This window comes from Melozone crissalis, unplaced genomic scaffold (assembly GCF_028551555.1).
Source record: "Melozone crissalis strain CALT ecotype California unplaced genomic scaffold, PUWL_Pcris_2 ptg000013l_1, whole genome shotgun sequence".
NCBI classification, from domain to species: Eukaryota; Metazoa; Chordata; class Aves; order Passeriformes; family Passerellidae; genus Melozone; species Melozone crissalis.
In genome coordinates, this window is record NW_026535791.1 from 44,902,537 (window position 1) to 44,924,306 (window position 21,770).

Sequence of the window (21,770 nt, forward strand, 5' to 3'; positions counted from 1 at the left end):
ATAGCAGTCTTCCTGTTCTGCCAAAGGCAAGACTGGCAAACCCTTGAAGGACAGGAGGCTGCTGAGAGGATCATATTTTGTCAGGACTTCTGAGCCCAGAGGACTCACCTCATCTCAGCTAGCATCCCATCACACAGGACCAGCACCCTGAGCCCCACCACCAGGCAGGGCACCCCTGACTTACACCATTGGCACTTGGTCTGAGCACCTGATGAGGTGCTAACTCTAACAGGTCTGTGTGACTTGACTGTAGTCCTAGAGGTAATTTCCTACACCTTATTACCACATAATAATGGCCTCTTAACAACCAGACTAATCAAGAATTAATGAGGCAGTAAAACACTTTAAGGAACAATGAAGGATTTAAAAAATTTCTCTTATGTGTTTTATTTAAAAAGCAATTAATTTAATAGTTACTGCCCTTACTTTGGAGTCATATAAAAAGTCTTGGTGCTTATCAAATGTATCAGTTGAAAGGTTTTATTCATTTATCAGTTATTTACTTATGTGAGGCTGCACATAACCTCAAGAGAGTAGAACCAGATTTTGGCCCTGTCTGCCTCCCTCATGGAATTCCATTTCTCTGCTCAGGCACTTCCCTGCTCTCACATGGTGGAGTACAACACCAAAACCAGAACAAAGTCAGCACAAATTGACACTACTGCCAAACAGGGATTTTTAAAATTATCTCTGGAAACTAGAGTGTCAGGAATTTTTTGGTTTGTTTTCTTTTGTTGGTGGGGTTTTGGTTGGGTTTTTTGTTGTTGTTGTTTTTTGTTTTGTTTTGTTTTGTTTTTTGTTTTTGTGAAGAGAGGGTGCACTTCAATGGGGAGCCATCCTTGACAGAGGTTTTTGAGAAACAGAGTGAAATAAATAGTGGGAAAAAAAAGTAAGGATAATTTATGCTGCTAAAGGATTTAATATCAGTGACTCCATGCTGAATTAAAGACCAAAAATATGTGCCTTTACCATTAGCCTGGAAGGGATAATCAAAACCAAAACATGTTCAAATTTGACTTATTTTTTAAAACTTCCTTCTGTGGTGTAAGGATGGGGAATATATCCTGGTTTGCTGAGAAAATCCCCAAATAGATCATTCTGTGACAGATAACAGTTATGGTTATTAATTCCACTGCTGACATTGAAATTACACTGATTCCCAACATAATGGATAAGTAAATAGCACATCAGAAATTCTCAGATGCTTCCACACTTCCTATGCAATCAAAAAAAGAGAACTCCCTCATTAAATAATACACTGTCAGAAAAGGCAATTTGATTAAATAAACCTATCTGTCAATCATGCCTAAAGTTATTAAAGGAAAACATTTTGTAGCTAAGTAAAACTTTTCTCCATATTAATCTCTGTCTCTCTCTCTCTCTTTATTTTCTTTTCCTTATGTGATTCTTAAAAGAGAAGTAATGAAAAACTATGTGCCCTAAAGGAAGATTGGGGCAATACCTAGCACATGACAAAAGAGTTAGAAGTTAGTCTTTACCATTAAACAGAGATGACACGATGGAAAAATCAAGGGGGAAAGGAGGCAAATGATGATATACACTAATCCAGAAATCTGAGCTACTGTGGATGTATTTTTTGTATCCCTTGTTACATACATCTCTCTATTTCTTTTCTGTTTTTCAGGAGACGTGGAGACATGTTTTGTAAAAAAGAGATAGAAAATGGGAGGGCTCACACAGGTGAAAAACAATAAGAAATGAGGCTGCAGGTGATGAATCCTGACAAAACCAGGAATGCAATGGTAGGAAAACAACACAAAGGTTGAGGCAAGGAAGAAAATGAAGGGAAAAAAGCAGAAGGGGTGGATGGCAAAGGATGGACAGCAAGTAACAAGGCAGGGAAAGAGAAATCAGAAATCATAGTCTGCATTGGGCCTAAGGTGCCCAAGGACACCTGGAGAGCAGGTAGGGTTTTGGCGCTGCTCCCTGGATTTGTTCTACTGGGTTCCCCTCTGCCCATTCACAGTGCCATGCTACCAAAGCATCAAACACTACCAAAGCAGCAACAAATGAGGCCACACATTACCCAGCTGCATTACAACAACAGTGGGGTTAATTTTTCATGCTACCTAATTTCATCAACACTCTGGGCTGGGGAGAGGGGAAGAGTTGTGTAACATGGTGTGATGGGTGGACAGTCTCTGAACGTCACTGGGTCTTGTGGCCAAAGATGGAAACGGGGTCTGGCAGCTTCCTCTCCTTGACTTTGGGAGGCAGCAGCTTCTTAGGACATCAAATACTTAATTAACTGAGCTGCAGAATTGTAGGATAAGATTCATACAGGTCCTTCTCTGATGGAGAGTGTCAGCCTGGACCGTGCTGTTCTTGGTGAGTCCTTAAAGCTAATGCAATTCATACAGAAGACATTCTTTGAAAATAACCAGAGATTTATTTGAATAAAAAATCTGAGTGGATGACAAGACCATGCAAAGAAATAAAATGAGATTTTAATTTCTCTCAAGTAGAAACACATAAGCGGCTTGAGCAGGAGGTATTTGCTTTGCAGCTAGGCACCCGAGCTTTTATGTTCTTTAGTGCACAGAAAGAGTTGTTCTCATACTGAATTCATAGCTCTGCAATGTCATTGAGCCAAATGGGATCATGCTAAAGAGATACTTGGCCATTTCTGTTAGATAAAGATAAATCAAAATAATTTTAAAAGAAGCGCTGTTGCTTTATATAATCTTTTCACAAGGCCTGGAGATGATGGTTATTAAGTAATCCACCTACTTTTGTCTGAGGGAAATATATAACAATTTGGAATAATATCAGTATTATAGGTGCTTCTACAAATCCTACCTTTAGCATTCAGCTTTGTGCCCACCTCTCACTGTTTATGCATTATGTATGTCTTTATACTTGTTTAGTCTTACGTGTTACATATAGTAATGGAAACCCCTAAAATCCTGGATGACAAGTCTTCTGTTACCATACCTCTGATCTTCCTCCTTCTCTCTTTATTCTACTGTCTCCCAGGCTTCAGAGCTGGCAATTTGGTCCCTGACTCCTGCCTGCTCATCATCAGTCACAGGATGCTGCTGTGGGTGCAGCAGGGCTCCTCACAAGAGCTTGCCTGCTGAAGAGTGGCATCACCCACTCCTAGACAGTAATGAAATACATGCAGAAGGCTCAGGGAGAGGTTTCCTTCTCCTGAATACAAAGCCTGCAAGAGTAAAACTCTTCAGGAGGGGACAGGGCATCTGTCCTAGGCTGGCTGTGCGTTTCCTGGCTCCTGGACCCCTCGTGCACCGGAGCCGTGCTGGGACACCCGAGCTGTGGGACAACGCTCAGGGTGCTGAGGGCAGCTGGGAGGGATGGGCAGGAGAAGCAGACCTCCCCTCTGACAAACACGGGAACCTCTTTTTCCCCCCTGCTCATCCCATGTGCAGTCACTTTGTAGCAAGCCCTTTTTTTCTACACATCCTTCTTTACTGAGGCTGCTCTCAGTAAAGCCTGCTGCTCTCAGGGAAATGCTTTTTAACTGAACTGGAGATGGGCAGCACAGCACAAGCACAAATCCAGGTACTCACAGGAATTCTTGATCTTTCAAACAGTACTGAAAGAAGTCCTGCTAAAAGTCATCATGCCTATCTATAATTATTTATGAGATCAAAATCTTCCCATGTGACAGAGGAAATCCCATTTTTTTTAACAGTTCGTGGCAAAAGGCTTCATTGTTTTTCCATAGAAGTGTATAAAAATTGCTGTTGCTTACAGTTATTAAAAGTATCAAAGTTTGTGCCTCATATCACATTTTTGTATGTTATAAGGAAAACATGGATTTTACATGAGCAGGGATCTGAATTGTTTCTTAAGACCAAAAGTTAAAACCAATATAGACCAGAGTAATGACAAATTGGTTTTGAGGGTATATTCTGTGATGTTCTGGGGTTCCCAGCCCCAGACCCTTTCCTTGCTCTTCGCTGTATTTGGTCTTCATCGGAACTACATCAAGACAGGTCACACATCTGGGTGCCTGCCTCATCTCTCTGGGGGACTTCAGAACAGAAGGCCCCCTCTATGCCCACTTAAATGCCACAAAAATTGGTCATCAAGCCAGAGACAGAAGGGTGATTTGCTCATTCTTTGTCTGTATTGTGCTGTTAAATATTTTAAAGATATTATTTGTGCTGATTTGTCTGCTTTGCTTTGGTAGTAGGAAAGCTGATGGTGAATGTACAGGATTTTTACCCATAATTGCACTAAATTCTAATACAATTAAATATATAGTAAGTTCACATGATTATCAAGTAACAGATCAGCTCTGTTTTAATTTAGTATACCTGATTTATCACACCTCCTGGAGTGTGTCTCTGAAGAAATTTGTCGAGAGACTCCTTCTCTCTACCGACAATTGCTTACAGTTTATGCCATGAAAGGGGGAATCAGCACAAATGAATCCTGACAAAATATCTTACAAAACTAATAAAAATCAGCATGCAGAAATGCCAGCTGTAATTGCACTATTTTGCCATAAAAGGTCTGTGGGCCAATCAAACCATGTGGTTGTTTTTTTTTCCTTTGGAAAAACTTAGCTTTTATCTTTGTAAGTCGGTGGTACAGTTGCCCTGATTTTGGAATGATCAGTAAGTATAATCCTTTTGAATCTCAGGAACAATATACCTCATCCAAACCTTTGTCCTGATTCATCTCCAGCTTTGATAGCTTCAGTGTGTCACCCTGCTCACTTGTCAAATCTATCATCAGTTCTAAAACTGCCGATAAATATATTCCACATCTCTTTTGGGAGATGAGGCTTGTCTGCATGCTAAACAAAGAACAGAATGCACAAAGCCAAGATACACGCTGAGATATAATATTCTCCCTCTTAAAATACCACAGGTGAAATGATAATGTGGAAATATTCTTACCCTGAGGAAGGCAGACTCCAGTTGTAGCTTAGCAAATCAAAGACCAGAAAACTTGCTTGCAATAACATCCTAACAAATCCAAAGGGTTATTTTTTTCCAGTTAAAAAATATCCACACTCTGACTTTTAATCCAAATCCAAAGATTAAGGCAGAAGAACTTCAATAATTTGTTTAGTTAGGTATGAAAAGTAATTTGTCATGAAACTGCCAGCCTGCTACTATAAAGGTTTAAAAAAATCACAGCTATTCATGGCTGAACAGTCAGACTTTTCCACACAGGAAAATTCATCATTTCAGGTTTCAGTATCTTTTTGTATTTTGCATGGCAAATAAAAAGTTGTCCACCAAGCTTGAAATGTCTCTTTTTTTCGAGTTGGTCACTCTGTGGGAGAAACAGGCGCTTCTTCAGATTCCTTTAATTTGTTCTTCATAGTCATAAAATAAGTTAATTGCAAAATGAGGGAGCTTCTCATTCAGAATCTCACTTTCTTGTTACTAAAAAATTATATCTGTCTACCAATAAAGTATAAAACTAAGGCACTTCAGATACCAAAATCTTTCCATTCCTGGACGAGCTTTAGTGTTCAAATGTTAATAGGATGCCTGCATTTAGGGGGAAAAAAAACCCCTAAAAATCTTGGCCTGTATTCAGGCTCAAGAATCTGTGAAACAGACTTTTTCCATACTATGACCTCAGTCTTAAGATTTCTCTTTTGCAAAATGTTAGTTATTTTTCTTGGCAGGTGGCCAGAACCCTGTATCTCTCTTTCCTCCCCTCTCACCCTCCTCCTCTCCCCACCCTCCGGGCGCACACACACCTCTCCTCTTCCCATCACCCAATTCAGCCCTGAGATGGGCTAACCCCCCCCATCTTTGGCTGACATGGTGTGGAGAAAACAATCAGGTTATGACATCCTGGAAGTCTGGAAGTACTGAACGCCCCCGGTCATTCTTCTCTTCCTTTGGACCCATTTTGTTTTGTTTCCCTGCCCCAAAGCCCTGGGCAAAGCCAGCAGCCCCCACACACAGCAGTGCTGGTGCCCCCGACAAGCATCAGCTACGGTGGGTTTCAAGTTGCAGCAGCTTTCGCCCAGGGTAGAGAATTTCCAAAATGTGTTACCCTGGCAACCAGGAATTTTAGCCCAGCAAAAACCAGCACCACGTACACCGCGACTCCAACGTGCGAGACGCCGAGCTTCCATTTATCATTTTCTTCAGAGAGAAAATACAGCGTGGGGTCGGTGGTGTTGTGTCTGCCTTCTTGGAGGCATTGCCAGCGAAACAGGCTTCTTCCCAACTACCTGCACCCCCTGATTGTCCTGGCAACCCCTCTTTAGCCACTGCATTCTGAGCTAATACTTAGCACATACAAAATTCCTAATTAGTCTCTTACAATCGACAAAGTCCAAGGAAAACAGTCCCTAAGAGAAAAATATGCTCTGAGTGTAATACAGGAAAACATTTCCTCAAGCATGATGATATTTTGTCCAGTTAAGTTGGTCAGCTTCACTCTAAATGGCATTTAATGAACACTGGTGATACAGAAGCATTTTTTGACTTGGTATAAAATTAGAAATTATGCCCTGCATAATATTAAGTTTTCCAATGGGACAAAAGCTGCTGTTTTGGAGTGAAGTTTTCTCTTGCATAAAAACACTTTCCCCTTCAGCTTTGAGCCAAGGGTGGCGTCAAAATGAGGGCAGCTTCCTGCAGCTAATTATTTTTCCCTACCGTGTGAGGAGTACAGATAGATAGTAAAGGTGAAGGTGCTACATAAGAGGGTCTGTATCAAGGCTACTTTATAAATAAAACTGCATTGAGCCATAAGGGTGGTTAGTGCAAGCTATTTGTTATATCTGGTGGAAGAGAGGGATAGCATTTAAAAATAGGACAGTGAAAGCCCTACCTCACCCCATCTAAGTCAAACAAAACTTCCCCAGACCTCAGTAGTACTTTTATTTAGCATTCACCTATGTCCACTTTTGTTGAGATGTCAAATAATGCTTTTTTGGTCTGACTCGAAATCAACAGAAGCTCAATTTTATCCCAGGAAAACCACAGCTGCAATTAAGGTCAGATTGGGTTTCCATATATTTTCTTTCTGAACCCAACAAATCAGCTCCAACTCATCTTCTTTCAGGGAGATCATATTTTTGAGATCTTTTTATTACTTTAGGTGCTATTTAAAGATTATTTTTACTTGTATCACTTTGACTACTGTGTGTCTATATTTTTTACATGGCAAAAAGATGACCAATAATACAAATTTATTCTTTCTCCTTAACTTTGTAGACCTTAAAGACAGACTCAGTCAAGATGTGTGTGAGCAAATGTCTTCCAAAAAAATGTCTTTATAGCATTTGAAGAAAATAGACTTCTTGGTGTCAACTTACAATAGGGTTTTTTTTGTGAACTATCGGCAGCATTGTGCTCTGTAAACTCAAAAAATCTGTGCTCAGAAAAGGTTAGGAATTGGCAGGAAAGGTTCACATCAGCATTGTGACAATACTACAGTGACTCTGATGCATCCCACAGGTGAAATCACTTCATTTTTAGGGGTGGGAAGTTATGGTAGAATTGCATTTTTAACAGTCTATATATTTAACACACAGAGAAACACTCTGTACATGGACTAAGGGTAATATTTCAGGGAAGAGGGCAGAAAAGAGGAACTTTTTCATGGAAATTTGAGAGCTGAGGAGGGGGTTTTAAAATTTTAGCTGCCCTTGCTTGACTGGCTGAGCAGAGTGAGAATCTGGCTGTGTTATGGGTTAGCTCTGCAAGCTGAGGCTCAAGTAAACAGGTGGAATAGTGCAATGAAACCAGCCTTCTTCTTCTGCCAGAGACTTAGTTCATGGATAAACACCAGACTTTCACTTCTGCAGTTTTAAAGACCTCCATCATTCTGAAAAACACTGCCTTCATTCATCATAGTGAGGGGTTGTTTTCTTTCTTTCTTTTTTTTTTTCATGCACTGCATGACTTCTCTCAAAAACATTACAGATATACATTAAAAGCCATTGACATATTAAAGTTTTCAGAAATAAAAAGCCCTCCAAAATTATCATAAAGGGTGCTATTTCGTATTGGCTACCAGCCTTTGGAAGTTGTGCTTCTCAGCAAAGCAGGGGCATTGGTGGCTCATAAACAGACTGGTGTGCCCCAGGACAGCCCTGGATAGAGCCCGTGGAGTTACTAAAAGAGTTTTCACCAAATCACTGGCTGATGTGTCTGCTGCAGATGTCCTTGCCATCTAAAATGCCCACAAGCTGAGCTGTGAGAGATTAGAAAGTTGCCCCAGTATCTTAATTGGAAAGCTGAAAAGTGGATTATATCCCATAGAAGTGTGTGCTTTTTTTGGAACCAGCTTCCTCACTAGCATGGATTTCACCCCTTCCATTGTCCTCCAGGCCCATCTGTTAGCTATTTTCTGGTTCAATTGACTTGATCCATCATGGTTCTTTTGGCAAACAAAGAAAAGGATATTGAAGATGTACTGCTGGAGGGTTTTTTCCTCCACCGTTTGCATGTTTGTCCCTTCTCTATTTGCCATCTCTCCCTCCACTTCAGCAAGACTAAAGCCAAAGTCTTCTAATTTAAACTGTTGACCCTTGTCCCAAGACTGAAACTCTGGGGAGAGGATAGGAGAATGGTGATGGGGCAGGAGCTGCCACTGATCACCAGGTCTGCAGGCACCTGGGAAAGGCGGCAGCTTCTGCTCTCTCTTTCTCCCTACATGTGGCACTCCTCAGGACATTCACCATTCACTACCCATGTGTGTCCTTGAAAACTTCAACTACTACCCATTTCCTTTACTGTTCTGGGTGAGTAATCCTCAGCTTTTTTTACAGGACATTACATTTTTCAACACTTTGTACAAATATTAATGAGATAGTCTTCAGGGTGGTCTAATTATTTTAGCTGGGGAAAAGCCCAAGGTTAACTTAAAAATAACTTGCACCAGGGCTTTCGGTGGAGTGAGGTGGGATTAAGGCTACTCTTCCAGCTCCCAATGTCCCATTAGGTTGCAGTTGTTGCCTGAGAGACTTGAGGTCAAGACCCCACGTCAGCCAGATGTGAGAGGACAAGCTCTCTGAGGGCTAAGGGCTGGATGCTGAGCTGGCAGCACCTGCTCAAACTGATCGCCTGTATTTGAGACTGGCTCTCTCTGTTCTCTGCAGGCACCTTGTAACCCCTCTGCCTCAGTCTTCTCATTGCAGGAGGGGGAAGCCAGCAGGTGATTTCAGCTGTTGAAGCCACTCTGAAGATAGAAGGGGCAAGACAAGAAAGGAAGAAAGATGCACTGCAACATGAGATGCTCGTGCCAATATAAATGCGTCACATTAAGCAAGAACAGCAGTGATGTTGCTCCAACATGATGTTTCCTTCCTGAAGGAGATTCAGAGTGGTGAGAATGATGAGCAGGTGTTGGATGGGCAAGAAACTGTAGCACTAATGTCTGCAAATGGGCAGCTTAGAAGCTGCTGACTTTAGTGCTGTTAATGAAGATTCCTCTGAGCAAACCATTCTGCACGTGATGCTGGGGACCAGTACATGGAGGGAACAGAGCCAACATCTATTTCTGCCTGGCAAAAGCAAACAAGCCAACACACACACACACACACACACAGAGTGATCGCTGTGATTCTCAGAGAGTATTAGCAAAGGACAAAACCTGCACAACTGCCATAAATTATAAAAGCCTCCCTCAATCTTAGTTAATTCTCTTGTAAAAAGGGAGGGAAAAATCTGGAGCAGCTCAGCATGAAAACAATTGTGGGAGGGTTAATAAAGAGACAGCACTGAGGTATCTGGTTGCTAGCCCTGATATCATTAAGTAAGTGCACTAGAAATGTCGAGGTAAATGCATAGCAGTGAATCACAGTCAGGCATGATTAACCTTGGGTAGTCTGAACTGGAAATCATTTACAAACACAAAGGTACTGAAGAACATTGCAACAGACAGTACATCGAAAGTCATTCCAAGAGCAGGAGTCATGCTGGGCACTTTGTATATTTGTGCTATTTTTTAATTATTGTCATATTTTGCACGTGGGAAGATGGAAGATCCCAGATCCCCGGCTCAGGGAGGCATTTCTGTGGCCCTGCAAGGTCCTCTGAAACATGTGCACTGGTTGGAATCACTTTGCCTTCCAGAGAAGAGTTGTAAAATTTAAAGTTTTAATTACAACCATTTCAGGCTTACTGAAAGGACACACAGATCTGTCAAAAAAAGACTAAAATCATGTAACTGCAAACATCAAAGAACCAAAGACCACTCTTCCTTCATGGCCATGTCTTAATGCAGCTCTCCAGACTCTGGTGGTAAAAACACGGGGAGGGAAAGAATTTTAATAAAAATCAGATGTTTTAAACAAAATTTGTGAAAGTTTTCTGACCCTTGAAAATTGACCCTCTGATCACAAAACCAAAAGAACAAAACATCACTAGATATTTCTGATCAGTCCTAAAAGTTTGGAAATGCTCAGCAAAGCTATAACCATATGACCCATGGAGAGCTATATATATTGAGTACAATGACAACAAAACCCCTTCAAATACAGAATGCTCATGGCTTTAAAAGCATTCAATTACAAGGAACATGAATCAACTGGGGAAGACTACAGACAGCTTAACACTTCTGTATTGTTTGCACCTTTTATTGCTATTCTTTAGTGCCAGCTCAGGTGATTATTGGGAATGCCAAGGCAGTGAAAGCCATAGGAATATTGTGCAAAATGATACAGCTCTGCTTAGATTTCCTTCCCACTTTTCCATCAGTCTTATTTTCCTAGATCCATCTCTGTAATCCTTAGGATTGCAATAACTGCCCTTATTAATTTGCCTCATTAGGATGCTGCATCAATTAATATGCATCATCTAATGCCTACTATTTTTTTAATGTTTAATATTATTATCAGTGGAGAGCTATGTCATAATGAGTCTGTCTAGGGAGTTAGACACATAGGAAAAGCCCCTGTGCTTAATGCTGTTCCAAATGATTCCTGTACCCAAAGCCTCTGAACAGAGCACTATGCATCCTGCACTCTCAGTTTGTGTACTCTGGGAGGTTACAGACAGCACCTCTGCTCCTGGGGCTCCAGGTCTCAGGGTTATGTTTGTTTTTGAGGACCTGGAGCCAGTGGCAAGGCATGAGTGTTATCTTGAGGGGACATGTCATGTTAATGCTTGGTTCACAAACGCCTCACTGCCTGATTCAGGAGGGTAATCAACCTGTCCTTTGAAGCTGCATAAATAATGTTTGGATGGAGGCAGTATATCTGCACCAGGGATGAATTAACTGCCACTGAATCATATAAGCTTGGCTAGAGTGTGAGGCTTGTAACATGCCTGAGGAAAATAAAAAATACATTTTCAAGAAAAAAACATTAATTTAATCCTCCCTATCTTTTCTGTAGTTTTCCTCTAGGCAAACATGACTTTGGGGGAGGTTTTTTTGTTGCTGTTTGTTCCTGTTTCACAGGGAAACGCTGATTCACGGTGAGGTGCATCCACAGTTTCTCCATGTCAGCCCTGAATGTGCCATCTCTCTCCTACATCAGTGTTGCTCCTTTTTAGCACCCCTGCCAGGAGTTGCCAGCTGGGCTCCTTTGACAGTCTGAGAGGAGTGATACCTTGCAAGAGGGTACAGCCTTTTTACCCACAGGGACCCCTGGCAGCATTCCTGCCCCTTGCACAGCCCTGAGGCTTCCAGCTGGGCACTGCTGGAGCTCTTGCCCAGGCATGGTCTCCTCCATGTGCATCAGGGCAGAGAGCACGCATCTGCAGAGAGACCAGGCTCACAGGCCCTTGTGCAGGTGTGCACCACAGCTTCTCCTGGCTGTGCATCGTGTGCGCAGGTGCGAGTTGCTGCAGCCCCAAAAGAGCAGAGGAGTTCTGTATTTGTGACTGCCTGAGACACCAGGGATAAACAGCTGTCCTAGAAGATGGTGGAAAAGAGAAGAAACCTAGGAAAGGCCAACAGCAGGGTAGCATAAAGAGAACTGGGGCATCAGTGTGTGCCTACATATCAGTGTGGGTTACTTTCCTTCACTAACACTCACAGATCCAGCCTTTTATTGAGTAACATGCACATCTTGAGTTTGCTAATGGCTTTTACTTGTCTTCAGTTTCTGATCTCTGGTTTTCTCTTCTACTATTCCCAGTTTCTTATCTCTTTCTGAAAACTTGATGTTTGCAATTCCTTTTCCAACTTAACTGTATCAGTCCCACTTTCTTTGTTCTCTTTTGACACAACACTTGTTGGCGCCCTTCTTCTCATCTCCTTTTTTTTCTCCTGCCTCCATTGCTATGGAATTTCCCTAACTAGAGGGCCTCTGGTTCCTGAATGCAGTAATTTATCAACAGTAACAAGTTGTTTCTGCCACTAAAAATTTTCTGTGAACCAATGTATGCTGTGGGGTAGCCTTAGAACATAGTAATAATTGAAAGATAAGCAATAGAAATATACTGTATCTAGTAGACAGCAGTTTCAGAAGGTACCAAGATCTCTTATTAGGCAAGGAACCTTTCACACCTAACCAGATTCTGGCACACTGTATCACCCAGTATGTAGTCTCAAATCCAACCCACATCTGTATTGGGGTGTACCTCTCAACCCGTATTTTGGGTTCAGAGATACCACTGTTGTGGTTCAGAAATCTTACAGAAATTTAATCTAATGCAGAAGAACAGTCCTCATCAATAAAATACTAACTAGAAAAAACACTGTGGAGGATGGCTTGTGTTTTACATATTGCTAAATATCAGGAAAAATAAATGTGTTCATTTCTCCAAAATACCTCCAGATGGCATTAAAACCCTTCTTCTTTTGGTCTTTATTGCAATATTATTTTTAAAAATGATAATTATTGAAATAATTCTATTAAATGTTCCCAGCAATCATGCTATCAGAAGGCATAAGGTTGCTAATGCTTAATTCATTTAATAAGTTTGCCTAAATGTGCTTGCATACTATAATTACATTCCACAACACAATCTGCAGGACAAGCCATTTCTTACACCATGTCAAATCTTTTCCCAGATTAATTTCCAGAAGATTTTTAATGCGTATTTGCAGCAGAAATCAAAACGTCCCACAATAAATCACTGTTATTGTACCTCCTTCTGTGACTACTTTTGGCCATGTAACAAATGGTGACACCTTGTGAGATTTACATGATATAATGCTCTGAATTTAAATAACAGGAATCAGAAAACATAAATTATGGGCCAGATGCACTCTAAAACTCACATGACTGACTGTTACAAGAACTTCTCTCTCTCAAATGGGATTAAAAAGGTGAATGATTTTGCAGAAATTCATAATGCTCCTGCCTGGTAGTTATTAAAAGAATTCACTTATCTCGCTTAGTTTGGAAGACTGATGCTATTTTTTAATTTTTTTAGCTTGCAGCCCATCTGTTTCATAGACTGGTTGATGTTGGCAAAACAATTCAGTCTTTTGTATACTAGAGTAAAAAATGGTAAAAGCTTCTATTGTTGCACTAAAGTGAAGGTGAACACTGATATATTACAAGTGCCTGTTCCTATCTATTTCTTGACTTCTTTTGTTAATTCAAAAACATCAACAAAATCATGAGAGACCAGAGATAACTGTAATTGGATTTCAAGTAATTCAGAGGTGAGGCTGCAGACTGCAGTCTTTTAAAATTACATCAGTACATCAAAGGCATATGTGACATGATGTTTTTTAGCAAGTGTGACAAACTCCAGCAGCATTAAGGTAATGTTGAAGTAAGGTTCTAAAGGCCAGCCTTGCCCACCCACAAAAATAATCTCATATCTATTCAGCGTGATATGGAGCCATTTCACTTGCAAGGATTGCTGACTTACCAGCATGCAGAAATTCTAGGAATAATTAATGCTTAGTCATTATCTAAAAAGCCGTTTTACGAAAAGCATCAGTGAAAGAGCTTTATCTTAATGAAAACAAACAAATTCTATTTTGCCCAACAGATCTGATAAAAACACAGCTGCCTTCTCCAATCTTAAACGCAAATGTGACTTACGATGTATGGGTTGCGCTTTTCTCTGGGGTCTTTGGCTCTACATCACTTTTCCCTTTAAAAGAGAAGAAGAAAATGACATCAGAAATGGGTCAGCATGAAAACTGCTCAGATGTGACACATCAATGCTTTATTCACTGCTAGCACTGACCACTCCTGCCACACACAGACAGCTGTGGAGGCAACCACAGGGGCTCTGCTGGAGCGCCTGCAAGCAGGGACTCAATCCTGACTTGACTCTTCTCGTCACTGACAAGTGCTCCAGAAATGTAGGCAGAGGAACTCCACAAGAGGAGGTGCTTAGAGAACACAGACCTTACCAGGGAGAGCAGACCCTGGAGCAATGGAAAGGATTTCTCTAGGGCCCTACAGCTCTGCTGTTGAGAGTGTACTCCATACAACACGCACTTGCTCCAGAACCCTGCTCCAGGATCAGTAATTGTTTCAAAATACAAAGCAAAACGGCATCAGCAGAGGACAGTAAGGCAGTGATCAGGGCACAGTTCTGCCAGTGGATATTTTGGTTCACATTCATTTTGACACGTTAAGGATTTGACCTTTAACTTCTGTAGGTGGGGGCTGGGGAAGCCCTCTTTGCTATGTTTGGCTTAGGCACTCAATGCCAGGAGAATTCAAGTACCCAAATGCTTGGGAAGCACCAGAGGTCCAAGGGATGTCCACATTTTGTTATGAATCATGTGGGTCCTGGTATGCTAGCTTGTGATGATCCCCATCCCGGGTCCAAAATAATGTATCTGCCCAACACAATTTATTTACATAGCTCAGACAGTGGGAGGCAGGCTGCTGGCAGGTGGGGTGGTGCTGCTTCTGCTGAGCCAGGCACAGTCCTTCTCCCTGCTTTCTACTGCCTGCCAAAAACCAGCAAGGCTGATGTTTGCTGTAATTATTGTTCTCTGAGTAACCTGAGAAAGCTGCGCTCCAGTGTAAGATTTCTGTGTAGCTCTACCATGGATTTAGAGGGTAAGCTACTCCCCTTGAATCACCTTGAACTTGAATCCTGGGCCCAGTGAGTGTGCAGATGCTGCTGCTCTTGTGTGTTGCTGGATGCTAATAGCTGTCTACACGTGAGTTTATGTTGCCTAGCAGACAAGGAGGCACAGAGGTTGAATGTGACTGGTTTACTGATGGATGTGTTTTTCTCCATTACCATATAATGAGCTGTGTTAAGCCAAAATGCACCTATTCCTCCTGAAAAACCGTGAGAAATTCTTATTTTGGTCAGGGTGTTTTGGTGCTGCCTGATGTGCTGTCGTTGGGTTGAGTGGGTGTTGGATACCTAGTCCATGCACATGAGTATCACATATCATCCATTTGCTGCTGACAAAGACCTCACCCTCAGTTTCCACAGTGCAGCAGCTGTAAGGGCACCTCTGGAAAACTTGCTCTTGCCTTTAGAAGAGGCAGGACTCTGCTGCCAGTGTTCATTCACTGCTGTACAGAAGGAAGCTGAAGGACACTCTAGACAGTGACCTTCTGGAGGTAGCTGACTTGTAGTGGAAGTTCTGGGTATCTCAAACACCTTGACACAGTGCTTTCAGATGTCATCCTCCCCTCTGGTAGGGTTTGTGTCTGTCCAGCTGAGGTGCCTAAACTTTACTGAACAGGGTGGGGAAGACTCTGGATGACTTCAAAACCACCAATGCCTACATGAACTTCTAGGAAAGCTCAGCATTCACTGTAAGAGGACAGCTACTAAAGCCACCTAAAATTTAGGCATGAGCAGGGCATCCACACAGGATGGAACAAATCCACTCCATAATCTCTAGGTCACCCTTCACTTTCAGCAGAGACCTCAGAAACTATATCCAGATAGTGAAGTCACTGGCTAGGAAGCTGTTGGTAAAATATATTTTTGTCAGCCTTCTGGAGCCTGGAGCCCTGGAGCTCATCTGCATTATGGTAATTTGGAACAAGAAACCAACAGTAACAGTTGGCATATATTCAAAGATTTCCTATTTGTAACTTGGGTCTTTTCTAAGTGATGAATTATTACCATGAACACTGGTTTGTTTGAGTGTGAGAGGGAATATGGATTCCTGAGTGCTTTGCCAGCAGAGTTCACATCAGTTCTACTTTCAGCAATGTATGTTAATGCAGCAACAAGGGAAACAGCATACGTACTGTGAGGAAACAGAATGTCTGTGATTTAGCCAAACTGGATATTAATGGATTACCCTACTGTAAGCATTTGTAGCTGCTTTTCTGCTAATTGTCACTTAACATACTTCTGTGTGGAGAGGAAGGACAGAGCCTGTACAGATGGTAGAAATGCATCAGTACAGCCTATCAGAGTAGAAAATCTGGCCATTTATGCTTTATCACTTCTTACCAACTTCATTCTCACTTGACTGAAATGTAGAAATTTTACAAATGTGTATAGCCTAAGCATAGGTGAATGTCACAGATACGCTACAGATAATATTTTTAATTACCTGTTACAATAACTTGGCTTTTTTTACACTCACACATGGCCAAATTAAGATTTACTTTTGATTTTTTCATGTAACCTGTCAAATGCATGCAGGTACCATTGAGGGAGGCTGGAATTTGCTGAACTGCTAAATTTTCTCTAGTATTGACTGCTTCTTATGGGCAAATTTGTGTGAACCATTGCTTTTCTTAGCCTTTTTGGAATTAACAAAGAACATACTACCCACCTTGCTATGGGATTGCTGTTAGCACATTTTATTTCAGATGCTAAGCACTGAGGGTGTGTGTCAGTGGGTGTATGCGGAAAACACACAGTGGAAACAGTCAGTCCACAGATCCTTAGCCACAGGACTGGGAGGTCTTTGCTAGTTTCTGCCTCATCTCACACAACTTCTTACCCAACCTTTTTAGATACAAGCAGAAGATGTGTCCAGACTTCTCAAATTTCAAAATAAATTTCAAATGAACTTTTGTAGGATTCCCCTGTTGAATAGTGGGTGGCCAGAAAAGGAGTTTTCTCCTCTTAGTTGGAATTTTGGTGAATCACTCAACCAGAATAAATTTCCCTTTCTGGGTAACAGGGATAAACGATATTTATTGTGATGGAGTTGAATAATTTCAGCTATTATGAGTTTTTAAATGCTCTGATTTCCTTGTGAGGGAGGGATGACAGAAGTGAAAATGCTATCCATGAGAAAGACAATGTTGGCAGTTGCAGTAAAACCACTGCAAACGACAGGCTCAAGAGCCACTCCAAAGAAGTCAGGGTGCAATGGGAAAAAACAGCTAATTGGGACTCTGAAGACATGCACTTGGATAACACAATACATTGACCATTAGAGCTCTTTCTCACAGAGTAATTTGCTAATATTTCCTGGCAGGACCTGTGGACCCATGGAGAGAGGAGCCCACACTGGAGTGGGTTTGCTGGCAGGACCTGTGACCCTGTGTGAGACCCATGCTGGAGCAGCCTGTTCCTGAAGGAACTGCTCCCTGAGCAGGAGAGACTCATCCTGGAGCAGCCTGTTCCTGAAGGAGAGACTCGTCCTGGAGTAGTTTAAGAGAAGTAAAGCCTGTGGGAAGGGCTCATGAAAAGTTCATGAAGTTCATGTGGGAGGGTTCGCACACCAGAGCAGGGAAGAGTGTGAGTCCCTTCCCTGAGGAGGAAGGAGTGTCAGAGACCAGGTGTGATTTGATTACCTGACTGCAGCCCCCATTCCTTGGTCCCCTGCTGGTGGGGAGGAGGTAGAGAATTTGGGGCTGAAGTTGAGCCCAGGATGAAGAGATGGGTGAGGAGAAGGTGCTTTTAAAGTCTGATTTTGTTTCTCATTGTCCTACTTTGATTTGATTGGTAATAAGTTAAATTTATTTTCTCAAGTTGAGTCTGTTTTGCCCATGACAGTAATTGGTGAGTTCTGTCTCCCTGTTTTTATCTCCATCCATGATCCTTTTGTTGTATTTTCTCTCCTGTGTCCAGGAGGGTAATTGAGCAGCTTTGGTGGGCACATGGTGTCCAGTCAGGGTCAACCCACCACACATCTAAATAACTTTTTCCCAAGTTTCTCTTGAGTTTGACATAGATGACTGGTAAAGTCTATATCTCATTCTAACTGTGTTTAATCTGATATCTTATTCCAGCACTTCAACAGGAATTCTCATGGATACAGCTCTCAGAGGTAGTCAGGCTCTCTCTGTGATGTTAGAAAATGTGTCTGGGCACCCAACAGTGATGCTAACTTTGCCACCAATAAAGAAAATATTTCTGCATGGGTCCAGCTGTTTTCCACTTGGTTGCCATCAGCTAGGCAGTACCAAGTGTAGCTTCTGCCCAGCTGCAGATTTTACTGAGCACGATGAATGAAGAGAGGAGAAACTGGAGTATGGGGATGTAGGAGGGATGGGACAATAGGAAGTGAAGTGGGGTCAGAGACCACAGGAGTAAGAAACAGGGAAAAGTTGTAAGGTTATAGGATCAATTTTGTAATACTCAGGAATGGAGGTTTCATTAAATCTGCAGAACAACCTATTTTATTCAAGTGTTGGAAGAAGGAAATACTCAGCTAGGACCAAAGCTGGCCAACTACTGTGGCCTCTGATGTCATTGCAAAGCCCTCAGCTCAGCCAGTGTGTTTGTCATGCTTGTGCCTCTGCCTGTGTTTGCATAGCCCTCTCTATTATGGCTCTTTTGTGCTTCTTTCTCTCATTACTGTATTCATTATTTTCTGACAGAACCTCATACCCTTTGCCTTTTATTATTTCCTTAGTGCTGGTACTTGCAGCAATATCAAACCAATGCCAGCAATTAAGTGACACCACTGCATGTTTCTTCACAACATTGTCTTCCTCATGCTGACCTTTCCCCAGTGAAGAGCCACACCATTTTAAAAGCCTGTATCTCCCAGTCTTGTCTCTCTGGATGTTTTTTCCCTCATACAGTGGCTGACCAGACCCTTTCAAAGCCCTATCTATGAGCTCAGGGCATTTTTCACCTTCAGTCACAGCCCTGCAATTTGCAAACTGGGCTTTGTGTTGGCTGACAGGTCAGGAAGCTAGCAAAATAATTCTTCTGGTTGTGATAATTTTATGTGGAAAGCAGGCTAGAATCATGTATTTTTCATATGCAAGACAACATCAACAACCATCAGAGGTGTCAAGGGAGAGGATTAATATTTTGTTTCGCGGAACGATTCAATCTTCCTGTTCAATACAGATGTTAAGTTTTTTACCACAGTTAAATTGTTATAAAAGTGCTACTGTTCTGCACCATGATTTGTAAATTGGAGTCTACTGGAAAGCCCTGAGCAGGAGCCACACAAGCACCCATCACTCCCCTATCCACACTGCTAGCCAAAAAGACTCATGGCCATAGGGTCTTTGAAATGTTATTTGGTGTTAGTTTGGCAAGATTTATGCAGCTTATTACTGTGCAATAGCCACAAAATATACCATTGTGTATGAAAGATAAATGATTACAAGTTTTCTGCACAATTTTCTGGCAGTCTAGATATGACTGTGCAAGTAGGTCAGCTCTTTTCTGGCTTTCCAAAAACCCACTCCTTTGCTCTTTCAGTCTTTGTCATTTACATAATGGAATAGCCATAGTGAAATGAAAACTTTTTGTTCTCCCCAGGCCACCAAAAGAGCTGACAATTTGATGGTCACTCTTCAGTTCTCCATATTTGTCCATAGCTGAGTACTGCCTGCTGAGGCTTTGTGCTGTCCCAGTCTTCCACTGATCCCTTACTTCATCAGCCACTTCTTTTTCTAAGTCATTGTCTACCCCTCCACCCAATGAAGCCAGAAAATGAGTTGGTACTTACTTGTATTGCTGTGTCCTGTAGATCCCTGTTGTGACTCCTAGAGTAATAACAGAAAAAAGGGAAGGTGTATTATTTTTTTGCAAATATTTTTTTGCTGCAATACTTATTGAAGATAACCTTAACAGTACAAACAGCACTGATGATTGTTCATATGGTTTCAAAGTAATTTTCATTTACAAGAATAAGACCAATATTTATTGGAAAATCCATTAATTATTAGGCTTGTAAACTTATTTCACAACAACCCCTTAATGGTGCAATTCCTTGTACAGCTGTTATGACTTTCCTGCTCACTATTCATGTATTGATCAGCCAAAACTCGTCTATTATCTTCCACAAGTTCAGATGAGAAGACAGAGGGAAGGCCAATATTGTTTCATGGACCATTGGATTCCTGAGGTAGTAGCACAGCTGGTCTTTTCTTTTTACATGTTGACATTGACAGCATCAGAGAATGAAAATACAGACTAGTTCTGGTTCCCTGAGATTACAAGGTCGACCTTGTATGACAACAGCAATATCTGTGAATGTGGTGCAATAAATCAGACCACTTTTCCCTCAAGTGCAAATGTTACCTCACTCTGCTTTACTCACAGAATTTTTTTGCATTCATAAAAATATATATTTTAAAAGCCTATAAATACAAATATAAACCATAGCAAAAAGAGAATTAAATCAAGGGAAAGAACAACACTTTGCCATGAATGGCAGCAGGAAAAGTATCCTGTATGTAACTCTGCTTCTGAATAACTCAGACACACACAGGAATGCCACCTCATATCCATGCTGCAGTTAAGGCTGCCCAGAGAGGCCAGGCACCCACAGGAACACATGTGGTCATTTTTGGTGAGGAACTGGGCACTGGACCAGATCCTGGTCCACAGAGGCAGAAGGACGAGCCAAACACAGAGCTCATGGGGAGAGGAACGGCAGGTCCCAGAGAGCCGAGGATGCTCTGACTTGGTTGGGCTGAGATTGTGCTGCTAAGTCACTCAGGAGAATTCCTCAGGGGCTTGGGGACCCAGGAGCTTTGTGGGCCCTCGAAACAGAGGCTGGTTGGACAGCAGGTCCTGGCATCCTGAGGGCTCAGCTGATCAGAATCCCTCAATCTGCACATTTTGGTCTGTCCAGACTGCATGGATTTGATCTGTAATTTCAATACCATAATCCCTCAATCTGCACATTTTGGTCTGTCCAGACTGCATGGATTTTCAATACCATAGTACACATGTGCAACTTACTTCCATCCTACATACCTGTAATGTGAGACGTCAAAGTTTTGGGCAAGCCCCTAGAGTTTCTACCATCTATTGCAATATGAAAAGATCTGTACCATGTTTCACATGCCAAGAATAATTTCTCAGTAATCTGAAATTGTGTACTTTTGACAAATTGCATCAGCTTTTTGTGAATGTTTCTGATGGAGAGAGATTAAAGCCTGTTTTTTTCTTGTGACTGAATGTAATCTTAAAAAATCAAGATCAGCTTGCAGTGGTGATGTAGTGGTATGTACACCTGAATTTAAATGCTATTCTTGTAGCCAACCACACTCCCAATAAAAGTAGGCTTTTGGAGCATGTTCAGTTTCCAAAACAGAGAATTTATGTACCTGAAGAAGTTCAAGGAAATACAGTAATTTTGAGGGGAATTTGTATTTGTAAAAGTGTTTGAAACTTCTAAACAAAGATCTTGCTGACTCTTTTGGCCTTTCATTAACCTCAGGAAGAATGCACCTTCCCTTTTAACTGCTGAGTGCAGTTCTTGTCTCTGCCAAAGGCTAGTAAAAATATCTCATAGAGAAATACAGAATGTTCCCACTAAGGAGGAAAAAAAAGGAATGTAACTTTAAAAAAAGGTGAAGCCTTCATTTCTGAAGATTATTGTCCAGTGCATTTCCTCTAGCTTGTTAAAATCAATAAGAAAGGAAAAAGCAAACCAATTACACTGGTAAAGAACAACATCACTACGATAACTTAGCATCTGCTGAGAATAATCACCCAATAGCTTTGTGACAAGAAACCAGTTCTCCTGGAGTGGCTAAATTAATTCTCAAATAACAAAATGATGGCTGATCCCAT

General features: G+C 41.6%; 1 protein-coding gene across 1 annotated transcript in view; it reads right to left on the minus strand.

The window, feature by feature from the left end:
* AFF3 (ALF transcription elongation factor 3) overlaps positions 1 to 21,770 on the minus strand; it is a 318,188-nt gene that overhangs the window by 104,524 nt on the left and 191,894 nt on the right. The window contains exons 7-8 of the mRNA XM_054272311.1: positions 19,693 to 19,729; positions 13,925 to 13,976 (exon numbers count right to left, since the gene is read on the minus strand). Of these exons, the coding sequence (XP_054128286.1) occupies positions 13,925 to 13,976; positions 19,693 to 19,729 (89 nt within the window). The remainder of the gene's footprint in view (positions 1 to 13,924; positions 13,977 to 19,692; positions 19,730 to 21,770) is intronic.